Consider the following 21,958-nt stretch of genomic DNA (forward strand, 5'->3'; position numbering starts at 1 on the left):
AAGCCCCCATGACATCTTCAGAATCTCCCATAGAGATATGTTACAAAATGCATTGTGATTGGTAGCTCACGCAGATATATAGGGCACAGAGGGGCAAACAGTAGACATCCACCAGGGGCCTCGACGCGCGTTTCGCGTTGGGCTTTATCAAGAGGCACGTACCCTATATATCTGCGTGAGCTACCAATCAATTTGGTGAGTGCCCCGATTTACTTTTCACTCCGGTATTTCGGAACTATATGTAAGGGGTATCCTTTTCCATTTACCTGATTGTGTCTGTATGCTCTCCCTTTGATCCCACCGTTCTTATATTTTCTTTCTTTACCCTATCCCCTTGTCTCTTCTTTCCCTCTTGATTCCTCCCCGTGTGGATTTTATTTGCACACAATGCATTTTGTAACATATCTCTATGGGAGATTCTGAAGATGTCATGAGGGCTTTTTTTCTTTTTCTTTTTTGCGATCCAACACTCACCTATTGTCTTTACAGTTACATGTGTCCACACTTTTTGTATTATTACTTTTGTACATTTTTAAGTGACTAATAAACTTTAACGTTTTTATGCCATTTATACTCATTTTCGCGGTTTTTCATTGTCCCAAATAATGCAGTATATTGACAGTAAGCTCCTAATCAGTGCTGGGGGCGGAGTTCGACCAGGATGCACAGGAGCTGTACTGCTGTATTATTAAAGAGGTTGTCCACTACTATACATACTGCCCCTGTCGATTTATAAAGTGGAAAGAAGTGTTTTTGTAATTACCTTGTGTTGTCATTCTTGCCTGTGAGCAGCGCTATTGCTGACCTCTCACTTTGCATCATGTGACCCCGTCTGCAGGCTCGGCTGACATCCGCTGATGTCACGTCAAGTTCCGGATGCAGCCAGGCGTGACCCAGTGACGCTCCCCCCTGATTGATGGGCTGTGGGCGGGGTTTTGCCGCACGTCACAACCCAGCATCCACTGCGCGCTTTCCCAACGAATGCACCCACAGCCCATCAATCAGGGGGAGCGCGTCACTGGGTCCCCCTCGGCTGCAGCCGGAACTTGACGTGACATCAGCGGATGTCAGCCGAGGCTGCAGCCGGGGTCACATGATGCCTGGTGAGCGGCCAGCGATAGCACCGCTCACAGGCAATAAAGACCACACAAGGTAATTACAAAAACACTCCTTTCCACTCTTTGAATCGAAGTATGTATAGTAGTGGACAACCTCTTTAATCTCCTGCTGATAAAGCACTCATTGTATTGACACATTACAGAGCCTAATAAGTGACACATTGCTGAAATCAGTGTCTCTGCCCCTATATTCTGCACCTCTGAGATTAAATAGCAAAAACCTGCTGGCAGATTCCCTTTAACAGTTTATTATTTGTGCACTGAGAAATCTCCATTGATCTTCTATTTTAGACCACTTTGTGCATTGCGCTACACTGTTTTTTACTGCTGTACTGTGATATCGCCACTTGCAGGGTCGATGCCACAACCTGGAGAAACTGGGCTACAATATATTGACATTACGGCCTTGTGCACTTTGCCCAAGTAAGGCCAGGTTCTGACGGGAATATTCACAGTCCATACACCGGCAATAGTGCCCGGACCTGAACTTACAACTTCATAGACACATATATTAGGCTGTAAGTTCCAATATGGGCATTGTGGTCTGGGGTTTTTTATGGACCGTGAAATATTCTCATCTGAAACCAGCCTAAAAGTTGCAACCATCTATGCCTTCATGCTGAGCTCAATTCTTGTCAGTGTCACTATAAACCCGGTGTTATTGCAGCGATGTGTACAGTCATTTGTTTACATTCTTTTTTTTAATATAGTTTAATATACGTTTTTTTCAAATAAACCTAAAATTGTAAAAAATAATTGTGTAAATAAAGCTGTTTTTTAAAATAAGTAATTAACAGAGTATTTGCTCATAACAACCAATCACATTTCAGTTTTCAGCCAACTGTTTAGAAAGCAGCATTCTGATTGGTTGCTAGGAGTAACCTCGCCATCACTTCATGACGGTACTAGCATGTCACGTGACAGTGCTGGTGATGACGTGTATTGTGTGCGCCCTCGGTGTTGTTGTGACACGTCATCAGCAGGCAGCTGTCAGAGTGGATCCGGCGTGCTGTCACTATGGCGAGCGGAGCTGGGCTGACTGCATTCTCTCAGAAAGTTTGGGAGCCGGTGTTGGCCAAGTCCCGGCGGGCTGTTGTGTTTATGGACGAGCCCTGCGCGGAGGTCCTGCACTGGTGCGGCGGGGTTGAGCTGTTCCTGGCTGCCGGAGCTCTAAATGTCAAGGAGTTCTCCAGCTTCGAGTCCGGGAGCCCCGGCCAGCCCAAGGCGGTGTTCGTGGTGAGCAGCCCAGTGCGGGGCCGGGCGCTGGACGTGATCAGGGACGTGGTGAGCCAGAGCTCCTTCCAGTACTGCATAGTGGTGACCGCCGTGAGCCCCGGGGAGGCCGAGGGCAGGATCGTGTACCAGCAGCTGGAGGAGAGGCTGTGTGAGTGGATGGGGAACATGGGCTACACTGCAGAGGTCTTATGGGCCCCCATCATGCTGGCCCCCCTCAGCCCATGGCTGCTTTTGGCTCCAGCCTTCCATTCCCTCTTCCCCCTCCTGCCAGGACAAGACCTCCAGACCCTGAACCGCAGCCGCCCAGACAAGAAGAGGTTCCCAGGTCTGGGGGATGTGGACTTCCCATCGCTTCCTCAGGAGCTGCAGACTTCCATCAAGAACCTGGTGTCCGGACTCAATAACATAATGGAAGGCATCGGCGTGCGGGAGGAGTGCTTCTCTGTGGGGTGTCTCAGCAGGATTATTGCAGGAGAACTGGCCAACCACCCGCAGGCGAAAAATCGCAGGAAGGCAGCCCAGAGCAAGGCGTCACTGGTCTTCATAGACAGGACACTGGACGTTACTGGTATGAGGACATTCTTACCACATAATTCACCAGAGACGTAGATTGAAGTTTTCAGACCTAGGCCACAGGTGACATCATGTTCTGATATGTGGTGACATCACGCTGCATTTGGCTTATATGCAACTGGAGAATGTGTAGTGAGAGCTCTGCCTACTGTTCTCTGATACTACTATGCTGAAGGCGCCAACGGAGCATTCAGGGAGCAAACAGTTAATTCCCTGGTGTATAACTGCATCAAGAATGGTGGCAGAAGGATCTCCTGGCAGCATTCAAGTCTCTGTGTTATATGGTCTCTTCATCAGCTACCATATCTTCCCTTAGAAACAATGCTTCAAGGGGAGGATCTACTAATGTCACAATGTGCAATGATGCCTGCCAACGTTTTCCCACAGGATCTCTGAGATATAAGGAGCTTCTGTAGGACTATAGAAGGGCATTAAAGGGGTTGTTCAATCCAAATCGATAAATCTGCAGACACTCTGTGTGACTGCAGACTTATGAATCCCCCCAGAGCATGCACTGTGCACTGCAGAGATTCATCAGTTTCTGAGCTGGGACCGGAGGGTACGTATGACTTATAGAGACTCTTGGCCAGAGCTTGTCCAGTGGGCGCAGCCTCGCTCAATACCCATACACTTGTATTGAATGAGGCCGCACCCCGACTAGTGACGCAGCCGTCCAGAGGGCGAGGCTGTGCCCACCAACCGGGCTCTGGCCGGGAGTATGTATAACTCATACATACCCTACGGTAACGGTTTAGAAACCGGCGAATCCCTGCAGTGTTCAGTATGTGCACTGGGGGGATTCATAAGTCTGCAGTCACACAAAGTGTTTGTAGACTTATCGATTTGGACCTGACAACACCTTTAATGTCATTTCACAGTCCACTAATTTAACTAAAATAAAGTTCAAAAGTATTGGGCACAATTGTAAAAAAGAAAAAAAAAAATATAGAAAATATAATAAGAAAAATAAAGAATTTTATTAATCCAACATCACAAAACAGTAAAACACCAGTATGACCATCAGTCTTCAATGGTTACAAATTAAATGAGTTGTTCACGTCATGAAAAAAGGCTGGCAAAAAAAAAAGTCACACTTCACCTCCCCTTCTGTTCTAATACTTACCCACTGTTCTCTACTTCCTGGTCCCTTTTGCCACACAGTAAGGCTATGTTCACACATGTTGGTTTTTTTTACACAACAAATCTGCATTAAAACTGATATCTAGCAGGAAATCGGCTGCGTTAAAAGCACAGGTTTTGCTGTGGTTTTTTTTCAGCGTTTTCTTCCACTGTCTTTCTCTCTCTATGCATGTCCATAAAGTTCTGTGAAAAAAAGAGCTCCATTCTATTTTGACATCGAAAATGCTGAAAAAACGCTGATGCAAATTTTGGTGCTTTTTTTCAGCGTTTTTTTCACCACCCGTTACTTCCTATGGGTGAAAAAACGCTTAAAGAAGTGACATGCTCTATTTTCCAAAAACCCAACCAAGGCACAAAATGCGTAACAAAAAAAAAACAAAACGTGTGTCAACAGAGAATTCTGGTTTCTCATAGACTTTGCTGATACTGCAAAACGCAGCTGAAAATTTGCATAAAAATCTGCAGCAAAAAATGGTGAAAAACACAACATCTGTGAACATGGCCTAAGAGATTGCAAGGCCAATCATTGGTTGGTTCAGCTATTGATTGGCTGCAGCAGTTACATGTTCCTGTGTCAGGTTTCTTTGCTGCAGCAGGACATTGATACCAGCAGGGAACCATGAAGCTGCTGAGATTGGTGTGCGGAGTATCCAATAAGAAAATATGGTTGTCACTAAAGAACACTGGTAGATGCTCAGTGGAAGGATCCAAGGGAATCCATAGTAATAGAATATCAACGCACAGCACTCAGAATGATGCAGACTAAATGTGCTTTTATTGGAAGAGCAGCATGAGGCAAGAATTCACTGCCATAAACTGCAGAGGTTTCATCCGTCCCTGGACTTTACTTTTGTCAAGGCTTGAATCAATCAATGTGGAAATGTGCAGATAACTCCAGATAGGATGTTAGGCCCGGTTCCCACTATCAGTATTTGGTCAGTATTTTTTCTCAGGAGTGGGAGCCAAAACCAGTAGTGGGTGATAAATGCAGAATTGGTGACTTGTTTCTATTATACCTTTTCTCTGATTGTTCCTCACCTGGTTTTGGCTCCCACTCCTGAGAAAAAATACTGATATTGGGACTGTGGCCTTATAAAGCTGAAGGAGCTCATCAGATTCAAAGTCATATTTGTGGGAAAAGTTTCTTTGAAATCCTGTGTGTTTGTTTGCATTTGAGTCCGGTGGGCGATCCTATTCAGGGATTGACAGTGTTCCTTGAATGCCTATGCATTGCAGTGACAGCTGTTAATCACTAGTAGGACTGCCCAATAGACTCTTATGTATACAGTCACCAGGAAATTCAATGAATAAATTGCAAGTTATTCTTAATCTTTTCCCACAAAACAATTTATCACTCTGCTCCGCTTCTTCTCTATATAGTGCTGTCCACAGATCAGACTACTTGTGCAATGTGACAAGTTCCCTTTTAAGTTCTTCTGGTCCAGGGGCTGTGTCTGGTATAAGTTTTAGTTTATTTTGATGGAGATCATTTTATAATTCTCAATTATTTTTAATATAGACTATATGCTGTGGAATAAATGCTTTAAAGTTTATCATTTGTTTGTGCATACATGAGGAATAACACTTTGTCTGACCTTCATATGACTTGCATCCTGCATGTTCTTTCTATCTACGTGCTTTGCTCACTAGAAGCTAAGGTAGTTATTCTGTGTGTACTTCCCTTGTATTTCTTCACTCTTTTTTATAGGTAGCAGGTGTAACCTGATTCTTAATTGAAAACATAACTTTAGTCATATTTGAGACATTTTTAAGAGAGAGTGATCAGTGCACAGAGAGAAGAAGTGACTGATGATTAGGAGAGTAAGTCTAACGGCCTGAACTAACCGCATCATAGAGCTCTATAATCCTGTTAGTTCAGGTCATTAAACTTGGGGTCAGGCACGGGACTTGAAGCCATGGATAAAATGCAACTTCATTACATATATCTGAATGAGGACTAACTTTGCAGACTTGTTTGATTAGAGAGTTCAGTTTGTCAGCATACCCAATGTCGATGTCCTTCTAGCCATGGTGAAGATTGGTTGTAGACTTGCGTTTCATACTCTGTCACTGTAGGAAGATATAAAACCTGAACCGGCACAACACTGCACACTGCTGCATTCACCTCCTTCTGTCTGTCGGGGAATATCAGCCTGTCCTTGGAGGTATACATAAGGTGTATTTTCCAACTTACATTTGTTACTTAAAGCCCAAATGTATGTTTCTGTATATAGCTATACAGTCATATACACTATCTGGACATAAGTATTGGAAGTAATGTTTAAGAGGAATGCCAGCTCACCTGTTGCGGTTCAATATGCAGGAGCGCAGAAATTTGTCATTACCAGACGTAGAGCAATCAAAGAAAGATGAAGGTGTTTCCAGCTCCAGTAAAAATAGTAATTTATAAATGAACTGTTTTTACTGGAGCTGGAAACACCTTCATCTTCGTTTGAGAAGAGAAGTATTGGGACACCTGCAGGAGCTTTTATGACAGCTCATTGTAAATCCATCAGCATTAATATAGAGTTGGTCTCTTTACAGCTATAACAGTTCCCACTCTTCATGGAAGACTTTCTACCAGATTTTGGTGATCTGTGTGGGAATTTTTTCCTGCTTGTCCAGAAGAACATTTCTGAGGTCAGATTGATGTTGGATGTTAGGGCCGGGCTCTCATTCTAGTTTTTCAAAGGTGTTGGATAGGTTTGTGATCAGGGCTCTCGGTGCGGTCAGTCATGTTCTTCCACATCAATTTCACCCATCCATTTCTTTACATACCTTGCTTTCTGCACTGGGACATGGTCATCCTGAAACAGAGAAGAACTGTCCCCAAACTGTTCCCACAAAGGTGGAAGCATATAATTGTCCATTGGATTGGAGCTGTTCAGTTATCGAGTCAGAAGAATGTTTTTGACTACTATGCTCTCAGTGACCCTGCACTTCGCGGCTGAATTGATGTGGTTCCTGGAAGTTTTCGTTTTTCAATAATACCACTCACAGGATAGGAGGGAAGAAATTTTGGAAACTGACCTGTTACACAGGTGACGTCTTATTTCTGGACTGCGCTGGTATCTGTGATCTCTTTAGAAAAAGCCTCAATAGAACGATTACAGATGTCAGTAGTGGCAGACTGCAGTGTGAGGGGCCGATGTTGTACACCGGGAGCAATGGGACTGAATGAAGAATTTGAATTCAATGATTAAGACGTGTGACCCAATACTTTTGTCCACACAGCAAGGTTTCTCTTAGGTCCTCCTTGTGAAAAAATTGCACTTTATACATGTTTTTTTACTTTATGCCTTTGTGTATGCCTTTTGGTTTACCATGTGTAATAGTGTTCAAATGTTATGTGAACGCACCTGTAAAGTTCTCATGGTCAGAATTCTTTGTGACCCCAGCTAATTCGGTCTGGCTCTCCTGTACTGTTTTATTCTTACTGGTAGATAAGTCACTTATTGTAGCTTGACAATGTAGGAAGATGCACACACGAGATCGGCAGTAGTCTGTGGCCGCTGTATGGGAGCCCTGAAGACCACCTCTTACCTGAAGGCATCCATGTCTTGTCTTCTGATTAGCCGGCCTGGCGTGATGTCACCTATGCACCTCACTGCAACGATGAGATCACCCCTGGCCGGCTAATCAAAAGAGGAACCATAAAGGACAGAAGAGCTTTTCTGTTTTCTCCTGTGTTTTGGGCACTAGCGTAGCTTTCCTATTTCCAAAATTTGATGTGTGCGTGTCAGTGCATGCATTTTATGTACATGTATTTTTTTATATTCTTCTGATGTATTCCCTCTGTATGTATGTGGTCAACGGCAAGGTGATATTTTTGGCATGTATTGGAATCGATGCTGTGTAATCAGCGAGGAACCAAGGGAAAAAGATGGAGGAGATCTCTTAGTGGAGCGGGCAGGACAGGTTTTGGTATAACAGAAACATCTGATGACGAGTGCAACTTATTGCATAGTGTGTATGATGGACAGAACTCCACTAAAGGCTGCACATGTAGCAGAGCTGCAAGCCAGTGTTGTATAGGGGGGTCCACTGGCGGACAGAGAGGAGCCCCTGTGTAAGAACAATATGTGGGGCATTTACGGCCGAAAAGCTCCTAAAAAATGTAAAATTGCACCTGCTGTGGAGGTAGAAATGGGCTCCCTTACCTCTTGGGCCCCAGGATGCACTAATGATATGTCCACCACTGGTGGGGTAAATCATTCCAATGGGGGGTCTCCTCTTCACTATCAGATACTACTCGACAGAAAAAGACCACTTCTAACATCACTGCCCTGGTAGAACCGAATCCCAAAGAGGAGGTTCTCGCCACATACAGTACACTGATAAAATGGATATATTGTATCCTGCAATAGAAGGAATCTATTTTCCCAAGAGCAGAATTTAAGTTTGTTTTTACTGGTTCTACCTGCTTTTAGCCAAAGAAAATATAGAAAAAATGAGTCTTTCTGCGGAAATACAGCAGAGTAAAATAGTTACTGACCGGACTGAATGTGATGTGCAGCCCATAGAAGGATCACTGCTGAACTTAAAGGGGTATTCCCATCTCCAAGATCCTTTCACAATATGTAGTAGGTGTAATAATAATAATAATATTAGAAAATATCTCAAATTAGAAATGTAGTATAGTTCTTCAGATTCGCTATGTCGCTTACCTCATATAGGACAACTCAGTAGCTTAGGTATCCATGGTTACGTCCACTAAAAGATGTCTAACTAACTGTCACTATATGAGTGGTCATAACCATGGATACCTAAGCTACTGCAATGCCCTGCACATAGGGTAAGCAACATAGCAAATCAGAAGAACTACATCACATTTTTAATTGTAGGTATTTGCTAATATTATTTCTACAACTACTACTTATTGGCATAGGATCTTGAAGATGGGAATACCCCTTTAAGTATTACATGTAGTCCTGATCTCTGCTGTTTTGAAAAATGTAAAAAAAAACACAATGAAGGAAATTGAGATCACGTTAGACACTTGAGGAAGGTTCACAATAAGTTTTTTTTTTTACAATGATTTTAAAGCGGATTCTGCTCCTGAATCCACATCAAAAACATTGAAATATGCTTTGAATATTGTTTGTAATGGGAAGTTTTCCCATAGAAAGTTTTTTTCACAGAGTATTTGAGGCATTGTTAAAAGTGCATTTTTTAGCAGAATCTGCTCCAAAATCCTTACAAAAAAACAGCTGAAATCATCAGTTTAGGTAAAAGGATGGTATTCCTATAATAAAAGTCCACCCGAAATTCAACGTTCAGCATAGTATGGTGTTCACTGAACATTAATGAAATGCATGCAGTAAAAATGTGTCATGTGAAATCTGCTATGAATAGTGAAAAATATATAAACCAATCTTTATGGGCTTTATTTCCTGCAAGACCTATTGATCCACCTTTTCACTCCTTATTGTTCCAGGAGCCATTGGACATCATGGAGACTGTCTTGTAGAGAAGATTCTCTCTGTTCTTCCTTCTATTCCTGGCCAGAACAATGATGTAATGATCGACATGGAGGAACTCACAGACTTGCGGATTGATGGTGAAAATGAGGGTATAATAGCACCAGGAAGCTTGTCACAGCCAAAGTAAGCAAGCAAACAAGCATCTAATGAAATGTAACTGGTTTGGGTAACATTTTCCATGTATTTATACCTGTTTGCATATGTACAGTGGGTACGGAAAGTATTCAGACCCCTTTAAATTTTTCACTCTTTGTTTCATTGCAGCCATTTGGTAAATTCTAAAAAGTTCATTTTTTCCTCATTAAAGTACACTCTGCACCCCATCTTGACTGGAAAAAAACAAATGTAGAAATGTTTGCAAATTTATTAAAAAAGGAAAACTGAAATATCACATGGTCATAAGTATTGAGACCCTTTGCTCAGACACTCATATTTAAGTCACATGCTGTCCATTTCCTTGTGATCCTCCTTGAGATGGTTCTACTCCTTCATTGGAGTCCAGCTGTGTTTAATTAAACTGATAGGACTTGATTTGGAAAGGCACACACCTGTCTATATAAGACCTCACAGCTCACAGTGCATGTCAGACCAAATGAGAATCATGAGCTCAAAGGAGCTGCCCAAGGAGCTCAGAGACAGAATTGTGCAAGGCACAGATGTGGCCAAGGTTATAAAAGAATTTCTGCATTACTCAAGGTTTTTAAGAGCACAGTGGCCTCCATAATGCTTAAATGGAAGACGTTTGGGACCACCAAAAGTCTTCCTAGACCTGGCTGTCCAGCCAAACTGAGCAATCTTGGAAGAAGAGCCTTGGTGAGAGAGGTAAAGAAGAACCCCAAGATCACTGTGGCTGAGCTCCAGAGATGCAGTAGGGAGATGGGAGAAAGTTCCACAAAGTCAACGATCACTGCAGCCCTCCACCAGTCGGGCCTTTATGGCAGAGTGGCCCGACGGATGCCTCCCCTTAGTGCAAGACATATGAAAACCCGCGTAGAGTTTGCTCGAAAACACATGAAGGACTCCCAGACTATGAGAAATAAGATTCTCTGGTCTGATGAGACAAATATAGAACTTTTTGGTGATAATTCTAAGCGATATATGTGGAGAAAATCAGGCACTGCTCATCACCTGCCCAATATAATCCCAACAGTGAAACGTGGTGGCAGCATCATGCTATGGGGTGTTTTTTTCCCAGCTAACCATGTAATGAGATTTTACTGGTTTGGGTACTATTTTCCTTGTATTTATGCCAGTATGTATGTGTGTATATCTACAGTGGGTACGGAAAGTATTCAGACCCCTTTAAATTTTTCACTCTTTGTTTCATTGCAGCCATTTGGTAAATTTTAAAAAGTTCATTTTTTTTCTCATTAATGTACACTCTGCACCCCATCTTGACTGAAAAAAAACCCAGAAATGTAGAAATTTTTGCAGATTTATTAAAAAAGAAAAACTGAAATATCACATGGTCATAAATATTCAGACCCTTTGCTCAGTATTGAGTAGAAGCCCCCTTTTGAGCTACTACAGCCATGAGTCTTCTTGGGAATGATGCAACAAGTTTTTCACACCTGGATTTGGGGATCCTCTGCCATTCTTGCAGATCCTCTCCAGTTCCGTCAGGTTGGATGGTGAACGTTGGTGTACCTCCATTTTCAGGTCTCTCCAGAAATGCTCAATTGGGTTCAGGTCAGGGCTCTGGCTGGGCCAGTCAAGAATGGTCACAGAGTTGTTCTGAAGCCTCTCCTTTGTTTTAGCTGTGTGCTTAGGGTCATTGTCTTGTTGGAAGGTGAACCTTTAGCCAAGTCTGAGGTCCAGAGCACAGTCATGTTTCCTTCAACTGCAACCAGTCGTCCTCTCCCTGCAGCTGAAAAACACCCCCATAGCATGATGCTGCCACCACCATGTTTCACTGTTGGGATTGTATTGGGCAGGTGATGAGCAGTGCATGGTTTTGTCCACAAATACCCACAAATACCACTTAGAATTATCACCAAAAAGTTCTCTTTATCTCATCAGACCAGAGAATCTTATTTCTCATAGTCTGGGAGTCCTTCATGTGTTTTTGAGCAAACTCTATGTGGGCTTTCATATGTCTTGCACTGAGGAGAGGCTTCCGTCGGGCCACTCTGCCATAAAGGCCCGACTGGTGGAGGGCTGCAGTGATAGTTGACATTGTGGAACTTTCTCCCATCTCCCTACTGCATCTCTGGAGCTCAGCCACAGTGAACTTGGGGGTTCTTCCTTACCTCTCTCACCCAGGCTTTTCTCCCACGATTGCTCAGTTTGGCTGGACGGCCAGGTCTAGGAAGACTTCTGGTGGTCCCAAACTTCTTCCATTTGAGGATTATGGAGGCCACTGTGCTCTTAGGAACCTTGAGTACTGCAGAAATTCTTTTGTAACCTTGGCCAGATCTGTTCCTTGCCACAATTCTGTCTCTGAGCTCCTTGGGCAGCTCCTTTGAGCTCATGATTCTCATTTGGTCTGACAAGCACTGTGAGCTGTGAGGTCTTATATAGACAGGTGTGTGCCTTTCCAAATCAAGTCCTATCAGTTTAATTAAACACAACTGGACTCAAATGAAGGAGTAGAACCATCTCAAGGAGGATCACAAGGAAATGGACAGCATGTGACTTAAATATGAATGTCTGAGCAAAGGGTCTGAATACTTATGACCATGTGATATTTCAGTTTTTCTTTTTTAATAAATCTGCAAAAATTTCTACATTTCTGTTTTTTCAGTCACGATGGGAGTGCAGAGTGTACTTTAATGAGGAAAACATGAACTTTTTAGAATTTACCAAATTGCTGCAATGAAACAAAGAGTGAAAAATTTAAAGGGGTCTGAATACTTTCCGTACCCACTGTATATATGTAATTTTTTTTCCCGTCCAATCATCTCGGATAGGCTTAGTCTTTTTATGAACGGTGACCTGAGTGGATGCGGTGATAGAGAACAGCTGGAGATATGCTGCTGCCAGCACGAGGATGCATCTCTAAAGCCTATGAGTATATGGGGCAAGGTTTAGTTGTGCTACAAGATTGTAAAACATCATGTTGTGTGGAAGGGAAGTATGGTAGCTTTCTTTGTTAACCTGCCATCCCCATTATCAGCAGTCAGTAGAATATCACTGTGCTGGAGACTTGGTGAATTGTCAGGGAAAAGAAGCAGAATATTGTGAGGCAGACACTCCTGTACTGTATAGAGATCAGGGCAAACATGAAAACGAGTGCAAGTTCCCAGAGGAAAGGGAAAAGCTCGGAGCACATGGGTAGAGGATCTGTTGTTTTTTTTCTGAATTCAGTGAAACAAAATCTGTTGCTGTATTTGCACATGGATTGTATGTAGCAGGAGAAGCAAGGGGAACGTAGGGGGTGATAGCAGCGCTATGAGGCAGACCTGGTTTTCAAGCATTTTTTCATTCAGAATCCCATGAATGAATCTAGGGAGGTAAATTGTCAAGAAGCATAATAGCTTCACGTCCTCAGTTGTACATTTGTATTTTTTTGTTGCATGACCCAAACACAACACCATTATACTGCTATTATCCTGCGGCGTTTGTCTGAGGATAGCAGGGGTTTGGCTCCCTCATCCATGTAGCTGTACTCCCACGTCTGCACTTCATGTTTGGGATGAGGTTATCTTTATGGATTGCAGACATTTGTTGATGCCAAACATCTTTTTTTTTCTAATACTTACTCAAACAGTTTACACAGTGAGCAGCCTGCAGAATAGCTTTCTATTTCCTAACTAATATGTGGTTAATGTAAAACTTAGGAAACTGTTTCCTTTCTTCTATAGAGCCAGAATTCGGGGCTTAAAGGGACTGTCAGCCCATAATAATAATCATATAATAATAATTTTTATTTTTATAGCGCCAACATACTCCGCAGCACTTTACAATTTTGTGGGGGACTTATTATAGAATAAGCATATCTCATATCGAAGGAGTGAGGGCCCTGCTCGCAAGCTTACAGTCTATGAGGAAATGGGGAGACACAAAAGGTAGAATGTACATATATTGTATAATGCAGCCTTGATATACTAAATAGGATAAATAATACATGGACTGGTCGCCTGCCAGTATGTGTGCAGTCCTGACCGAGGCTTGGTATGAACCTGAAATTTAATAATGACTGTTCAAACCAACCACAGGCACTCTGTGCTTCACTGGGGGCCAATCATTTGTATACACCTTCCCACATGCTTGTTTTCCCTCAGTCTTCACTCCCTCTTCTTCAATTGACAGCTCTGGCTTCATAGAGCCAGAGAAGGGTGGAGATACAGGTGCACCTCACTAAATTAGAATATCATCAAAAAGTTAATTTATTTAAATTCTTCAATACAAAAAGTGAAACTCGTATATTATATAGAGTCATTACACACAGAGTGATCTATTTCAAGTGTTTATTTCTGCTAATGTTGATGATTATGGCTTACAGCCAATGAAAACCCTAAAGTCATTATCTCAGTAAATTAGAATACTTTATAACGACAGCTTGAAAAATGTTTTTAAAATCCGAATTGTTGTCTTACTGAAATATATGTTCAGTAAATGCTCTCAGAACTTGGTCGGGGCTCCTTTTGTATCATTTACTGCATCAATGCGGCATGGCATGGAGGCGATCAGTCTGTGGCACTGCTGAGGTGTTATGGAAGCCCAGGTTGCTTTGATAGCTGCCTTCAGCTCGTCTGCATTGTTGGGTCTGGTGTCTCTTCCTCTTGACAATGCTCCATAGATTCTCTATGGGGCTAAGGTCAGGCGAGTTTGCTGGCCAATCAAGCACAGTGATACTGTTGTTTGTAAACCAGGTATTGGTACTTTTGGCAGTGTGGACAGGTGCCAAGTCCTGCTGGAGAATGACATTTCCATCTCCAAAAAGCTTGTCGTCAGAGGGAAGCATGAAGTGCTCTAAAATGTCCTGGTAGACGTCTGCGCTGACTTTGGTCTTGATAAAACACAGTGGATCTACACCAGCAGATGACATGGTTCCCCAAACCATCACTGATTGTGGAAACTTCACACTAGACCTCCAGCAGCTTGGATTGTGGCCTCTCCACTCTTCCTCCAGACTCTGGGACCTTGTGGAGTGTGTCAATGACTGTTTTCTGGACATCTGCCAAGTCCGCAGTCTTCCCCATGATTGTGGAGCCTACTGAAACAGACTAAGGGGCCTTTTTAAACACTTAGGAAGCCTTTGCAGGTGTTTTTTTGTTAGTTATTCTAATTTACTGAGATAATGACTTTTGTGTTTTCATTGGCTGTAAGCCATAATCATCAACATTAACAGAAATAAACACTTGAAATAGATCACTCTGTTTGTAATGACTCTATATAGTGAGTTTCACTTATTGTATTGAAGAACTGAAATAAATTAACTTTTTGATGATATTCTAATTTATTGAGATGCACCTGTAGATGGAAACAAAGCAGATAAGAAGGTGTATATAAATGCTTGGCTCCGCCGTGATGCACTGAGCGCCTGTGCTTGGTTTGAACAGTCATTATGTGCTGACAAAGTCCCTTTAAAGAGAATCAGTTAGCAGGTTTTTGCTATGGAATCTGATAGCAGCATGATGTAGGAGCAGAGACCCTGATTTCAGGTATGTGTCACTTATTGGGCTAATTGTTGCATTAATAATAGAATTCTTGTTTTGCCTGATGTAGTTGTAGCAAAGTTAAGACTTCTGCCTTCTGTATAACCTCATATTGCTCCATACACTCAGTGATTTAAGCGATTGGTGCTGGGGTCTCAGGACCCAGACAATAACTGATCAATTGTAATAGTTTAATTACACTTTAATTTTACATTTAGAAAGAAAAATGACCAATAACGGGATCAATGCAAAGGTGTTCATAGTCGTGAAGTAAAACTGGCTCACAATAAAACTTTCACAATAAATGCAAAATATAGGAGGGTCACTTTAAATCACCACTCCAGCGTTTGTTTGTTTTTTTAAGTTTTACCGCTGGAATTGTGACTCTAATCTAAGTTCTGTGCCCCAGTTTTAAACTTGCCATCCGCCATCTTCATCTGTTATCGTCCCCGCTCCCGTCGGTCTCCCGGAGTTTGTGCCCTGCTGGATCACTCCAATGTTTGCTGGGCGAGCTGGACATCACTACTCAATGTAAGCCTATGAACGAGGCCAGAAGGAGGGTCTCATATACTTGCATTGAGAGCGTGTGACCGTTACTTCTGACTTCCAGTCATTCAGAAGTTGTGGTTGCGAGATGGCGACGCGGGACCGGAGCGGATTTGGAAAGAGCTGAAGTTGGCGGCTGGGAAGCAAAAGACTAGGGTCCATGACCTTACATTAGTGGCACCACTCCAGCTCTGAAGTAAAACATAAAAAACTCGCTGGAATGGTGCGTCACGGGGTGGAAAAAAGGGTAATCAATAATGTAAACGTCACATGACGGTTGCTGGTTATTGCTCATAATTTTTACTTTTGCAGCAAATATTTTTCTTGTCCTGGTTAGTTGGAGCATTGATGATTCTTGATGCGCTTTATCTAAAGCTGTTAGACTATTATCCATCCGGCAACAGTTTTGTTATTTTTTAGTGTTCACTGGTTACTGTTTCTTATTCCAGAGAAATCTCCATTGATTCCACATTGATGTTTTCCATCTGTTGGGTGTAAGACGATCAAATGTATTTACCCTTTAATGGTTCGAACTCATTATGAAATTCAGGATTTTTTTTTACCTTTGTCGATTGCTCCAGTGGTTGAAAGTTTTCCAACCTATAAACAAAGTGTTAGAAATGTGTCCTGTCCTGAGCCTGGCTCATTCATTCAGGACTTGCCTAATATTCTACAAGCTCTGCACTTTCCAAACACATTTATGCAGTTAGCATTTCCTGTTGGCCAACAGCAACAAACATCTCGTGTATGGGAATTTGGACAAACGGGTTATTTGTAGTTAGTCGCTTCATAAATTAAACTTTCACAAGTGCAGTTTATGTAGTCGTCTCTTGTATGAAAGTGATTTGTAGCCTTGAAGCGGGTGTATACACTCACAAAGCAGGCCTGGTAATGGCTGAATGTTGGACAGGTTTTGTAGGCATCTGGATTCAAAATAAAAGCTTTCTGATGTCCTGTCTGCTAAAGGGAATCTAAATTAGCATTGAATTGCCTCAGCCGGCAAAAAAAATCTAAACTAAAAAGAATTCTGACCCTTAATGATCAATGCACAGGAAATTTCCGCTTAGCCGATTGGCTAAGTAGTCATGTCCGAGCATTGGGGACCCAGTGACAGGACCTGTCAGGATCACTGATATGAGTATTAGTTCTTTCAGCAGTGGCCGCTAGTTCCGACAGGCGGCCGCCTCCTCCGATAGCTGATCGGCGGGGGAGACAGGTGTCAGACCCCAACAGATCAGACATTGATAACCTACCCTAAGGATGGGTTATCAATGCTAAAGTAGTGGACATCCTCTTAAGCTTTCAAATAAGTATGTTGCTGCATAGTTGGAGACTCTGCGGCGGTTATCAGTATTAGGGTTCACTTACACTTGCGTATTAATCCGACTAGTGTAATCCGATAAAAAATCAAATTGCACTCGGACCAATGTTATTTAATGAGGCAGTGCAGATCTGCTATTTTTTCTCACTTGTATTCGGCGTGAGGAAAAAAATTGCAACAAGTCTATGGGTGTGAGAGAAAAAAATGGATGGCCAGCCGTATGGCGTCCGATTTTTATGCACACATATCAAAGGAACCAGGAAATTGCATCAGCCAAGCACACGAACTTCAAAGCCAGAACCCTCCTGGCAACCACGAAAAAAAATCTAGAAAGATATTGAAAGATAGATAGATAGAAAGATATTAGATATATAATAGATAAATATCCAGCAGATAGATAATTTCACAACCCCCTTACATTTTATAAATTTGCACCCTTTAGTGCCTTTCATGTGGAGTTTAGTCTACAGCTTTTTAGGCTTGTTAAACCTAATAAATAAATAGTTAAAAATATCAACGTGGGGCCACTCCTATGTTGTAAAACCAGCAAAGGTAAAGCAGACAGCTGTGAGCTGATATTATGAGGCTGGGAAGGTCCTGGTTATTGGGTCCTTCCCAGTCTTAAAGACCAGCCCGCAGCCACCCCAGAGGTGGCACATCACATGAGATGCTCCAAGTCTGGCGCTTCGCCTTCGCAAAGGGTTGGTAAAACAAGAATATGTTTAAGCCCAAAAAAAAATATTTCTTATGTGATGGAGAAACAGGTATACAGCACATCTGTATGATAAAAGTTGGAAATTATGGCATGTGAGGGAAATTAGTCTGAGTCCAATTTGATTATACTCCTATAAATATGACATAAAAACTATTTTATTATAAAACATAGCATTTATTAATCGAATCAAGTAAAAATCACATAAAATGTCTCCAAAGCGAAGAGAACCACATAAAAAAGAGGGTCAGACTAGATAATGTGAACATATAGGCATAACTATACATTCCAGAAATACCACTCACATATTGACCGCTGACAGATACTATGTATTAAGATATAACAATACCCAATAAATATCATTTCATAACTGGGTTGACAAATAATAAGGTGTGTAAAGAGTAAATGTAAATATAAAGTGCTTAGTGCATAATATCCCACTCTCCACTATCCTTAATATGATGAATACTGGGAAAATATGGTATTGTGGATACCAACAATGATGTCACTAATAATCAGACCGAATTATATGCCAAAAGTCATAGTAGCAAATAGAAGGGTGGAAAAGAAATGTATAATAATAATAGGTATTACTGACCGGATCCAACGCGTGTTTCGCCACTGGCTTTCATTGATTCCAATTTGAGCAAGAGCAAGGGACAGATGTTAAACCCATTGGACATCTTTTATAGCCATATTTTATCCACAGAGGAACATGGATCACATTTAGAAAGTGAAAGTAAGACAATTTTCAAGTTTATTTAGAATTTAAATGGTACTAAAAAAAAAAAAAAAAAAAAAACAGCTGGAGGGTCAATTTTCAACTAAGTCACAAGACTGTATATATAAAGTGCATATTAGAGAGGCAGAGTCTCTTAGAAGCAAACATGGTCAGGAGTTCCCCAAACTGTGAACAGCAGCATCTAAAAATTGTGAAACCATTTTTGAAAAATGTTCTTCAAAGTAAAATTGCAAAGACATTGAATATCCCACATCTACAGTACATAATATCAAAACATTCAGAGATTCTGGAGAAATCCATGTGCCCAAGGGACATAGTCGATGGCCAATATTAGATGCTCGTGATCTATGGGCCCTCAGGCTGCAGTAACATCAGGCTTAATTTTTTTCATGCAAATCACTGCAGCGGCTCAGGAATATTTCCAGAAATCATTATCGCAAGTGACACAAATCCAGATATGCTGCCGACCTGTCTGAGCCAAAGCTCATTTAAAATGGACTGAGGCTGAATAGAAAACTGAAAACTGTTCTGTGGTCAGATGAAATTGGAAGTCTTTATGGAAACCACGGATTCAGTGTCAGGCAGACTAAAGCGGAGAGGGACCATCCAGCTTGTTATCAGCGCATCTCCCTGCATCTCTGATTATATGGAGTTGCATTAGTGTCTATATTATGGGCAGCTTACACATCTTGAAGGCACTATCAGTGCTGTGCATAAGGCTATGTTCACACATCATGGTTTTTTTCAGCGTTTTTTGATGCAGTTTTCTTGTGCAAATTTTCAACTGCTTTTTGCAGTCCCAGCAAAGTCTATGAGAAACCTGAATTCTCTGTTCACACGTTTGTTTGTTTTTCCTTATTTTGTGCCTTGCATGTTTTTTTGGAAAATAGATCATGTCACTTCTTTCAGCATTTTTTCAGTGTTTTTACACCCATAGGAAGTAATGGGTGGTGAAAAAAACGCATCAAAATTTGTATCAGCGTTTTTGATGCCAAAATAGAATGGGGTTCTTTTTTTTTCACAAAACTTTATGTACATGCATAAATAGAGACAGAAGGACAGTGTTAAAAAATGCTGAAAAAAACGCATCAAAACTGCAAGAAAAATCCTGAACAAAATGCCCTTGAAGATCAGGTTTTGCTGCAGAAAACTGACGGAAAAAAAAACATGATGTGTGCACATTGCCTTATATATTGGTTTTAGAACCGCATATGCTCCAATCCATGCAATGTCTGTTTCAGGAAAGGCCTTGTGTATTTCAGCAATGATAAACCACATACTGCATCTAACATGGCAGTATGGCTTCACAGAGAAGAGTTCTGGTGATGACCCGGTCGCTGCAGTCCAGACCTTTCACAACCATTTGGCGCTTTATAAAATATGGCGAAGAAGATCCAGTCTTGTGCAGCAGCCAGAATCCTACATCAGACAAGAATGGGGCTGTTTACAGAGTTTTGAAAAAGAAGTTTGCATGTTACACAATGACCATGACCCTGTCCCTTCTGTTTTGAGATCTGTTCCTGCCATCAATTTCTAAACTGAGTTCATTTTTGAAATGGAAAAATGTCCAACGTTCACCTTCTGATCTGTGTCTTATGTTCTGTTGTGAATAAAATCTGGAAATAAGAGATTTCCAAATCATTGTATTCTTGTTTTCTTTACATTTTACACAACGTCACAACTTTTTTTAAATTGATGCTATTTATACATTGTTTATCTATTTGATTCATAATATATTTGATAGGGAATTTAGCTTGTGAGCCCTTATTGGGACAGCGGGGGCAATGTCTGTAAAGCGCGGCGGACTATATTGGCACTATATTCACAAGCTCAATAATAACAATATGACACAATCTAATATAGTATTCTTTTAAGTATTTTCATTTGCAATAATGTATTACAATAGCCGCCTTGTTATGAAAGGAAAGCACTCGCTTGGATATTACAAGAAATATTAACTATGTTATAGGCACATGTGCATTTACTGAACTCCTGAGCACAACAGATGGCCAGCTGCGCTATAGAAATGTGTTATTGATGTTTAATGTGGTATTTCATTGAACCCCATTAGAAGTGGCAAAAATAATCGAGTGTCATCTGCAGAACTTCCCACCATTGTATTGTTTTTACAAGCTTTTGTTGCCTTGTTTTATTTATTTATTTTTTGTATTCATTTTTTGTTTGCCAAAATATCATATATACTGTCTCGCGCTTTTTTGACTGTGTGGTTTCAGGGTAATTTATTTATTTATAGTGGCTTGATTAATTTTATGGTTTGTTCCCCAGCTGTAGGCCAGATGATTGTGTAACATAAAATCCAGTTATTATTTTCAGCATACGAGTGAGATTAATACTGAAGTAGAATGTTGGTTGAGTACAGTGTGGGTTGTTTTTTGTTTTGTTTGTTTTTTACTTTTTTCTTTCTTTCTTTGTTTCTAGTGACATTGCTGCCAAGTCTCTGTGGGAGTCCATGCTGACCATGAAACAGAAGGAAGCAGTGATGGAAGTAAGAAGACACCTAGTAGACGCGGCGAGCAGGGAGAAACTGCCCATTAAGATGAGCATGGGTAATTATTGAAAATTACTAAGCTTTAAACATAGTGTGAATTGCATAATTCAACCTTACTAAATCCGGTGCATTTTGGTTTTGTCCTTGTACCATAAATTCAAACTATTTGCGCTATATTTTACACCAATTTCTGACTTTTCTTTACTGGGAACCTGAAGCAAAGCCCTTAAAGAGATATTCCCATCTCCAAGATCCTATCCCAATATGTAGTAGGTGTAGTAATAATAATATTAGCAAATACCTCAAATTAGAAATGTAGTATAGTTTTTCTGATTATGTCACTTACCCCATGTGCAGGGCATTACAGTAACTTAGGTATCCATGGTTACGACCACTCATATAGTGACAGTTAGTTAGTTGTTAGTGGCCATAACCATGGATACCTAAGCTTCTGCAATGCCCTGCACATGAGGTAAGCGACATAGCTTATCTGAAGAACTATGCTACATTTCTAATTGAAGGTATTTGCTAATAATATTATTATTACACCCACTATATATTGAGATAGGATCTTGGAGATGGTAATACCCTTTTAATAAACTCCCCATTAAGGGTATGTCCACACAGGACTTATTAGCTGTGTATTCTCTGCAGCGTAAAATCCTGTGCCAGATCCTGCAGATTTCTCTGTGGATTCGACTATGGAAACGCTGCAATGCAAAGGGTAAAATCTTCCCTAATCTGGAGCATAAATTGCCATGTTGCAGACGCAGCTTGTGGATGAGATTTCCTTCCTGAAAATCCTGATTAAAAAATCCACTGCAACCACAACCTGTGTGCGAGGTTCACAGCTGATATGGCTGAAGTATTTGCCCCACCTCTCTATTACAAATCAAAGCTCACCAGTGAATAAGAAATTATTTATCACAAAATTCCCACTCATCTCACATTAAAGTGCTGTTCATTTTGTTCTTTTTT

The 21,958-nt window shown here is 41.3% G+C and overlaps 1 protein-coding gene across 1 annotated transcript in view; it reads left to right on the plus strand.

The window, feature by feature from the left end:
* The first annotated feature begins 2,039 nt into the window (after positions 1 to 2,039).
* The window catches only part of SCFD2 (sec1 family domain containing 2), an 824,480-nt gene continuing 804,561 nt past the window's right edge, over positions 2,040 to 21,958 (plus strand). Inside the window, exons 1-3 of the mRNA XM_073645498.1 lie at positions 2,040 to 2,922; positions 9,505 to 9,673; positions 20,911 to 21,038. Coding sequence (XP_073501599.1) covers positions 2,136 to 2,922; positions 9,505 to 9,673; positions 20,911 to 21,038 — 1,084 coding nt within the window. The 5' untranslated portion in view covers positions 2,040 to 2,135. The remainder of the gene's footprint in view (positions 2,923 to 9,504; positions 9,674 to 20,910; positions 21,039 to 21,958) is intronic.

The sequence above is a fragment of the Phyllobates terribilis genome, unplaced genomic scaffold, assembly GCF_046119375.1.
Source record: "Phyllobates terribilis strain yellow unplaced genomic scaffold, ASM4611937v1 Scaffold_1__5_contigs__length_1240528914, whole genome shotgun sequence".
NCBI lineage: Eukaryota > Metazoa > Chordata > Amphibia > Anura > Dendrobatidae > Phyllobates > Phyllobates terribilis.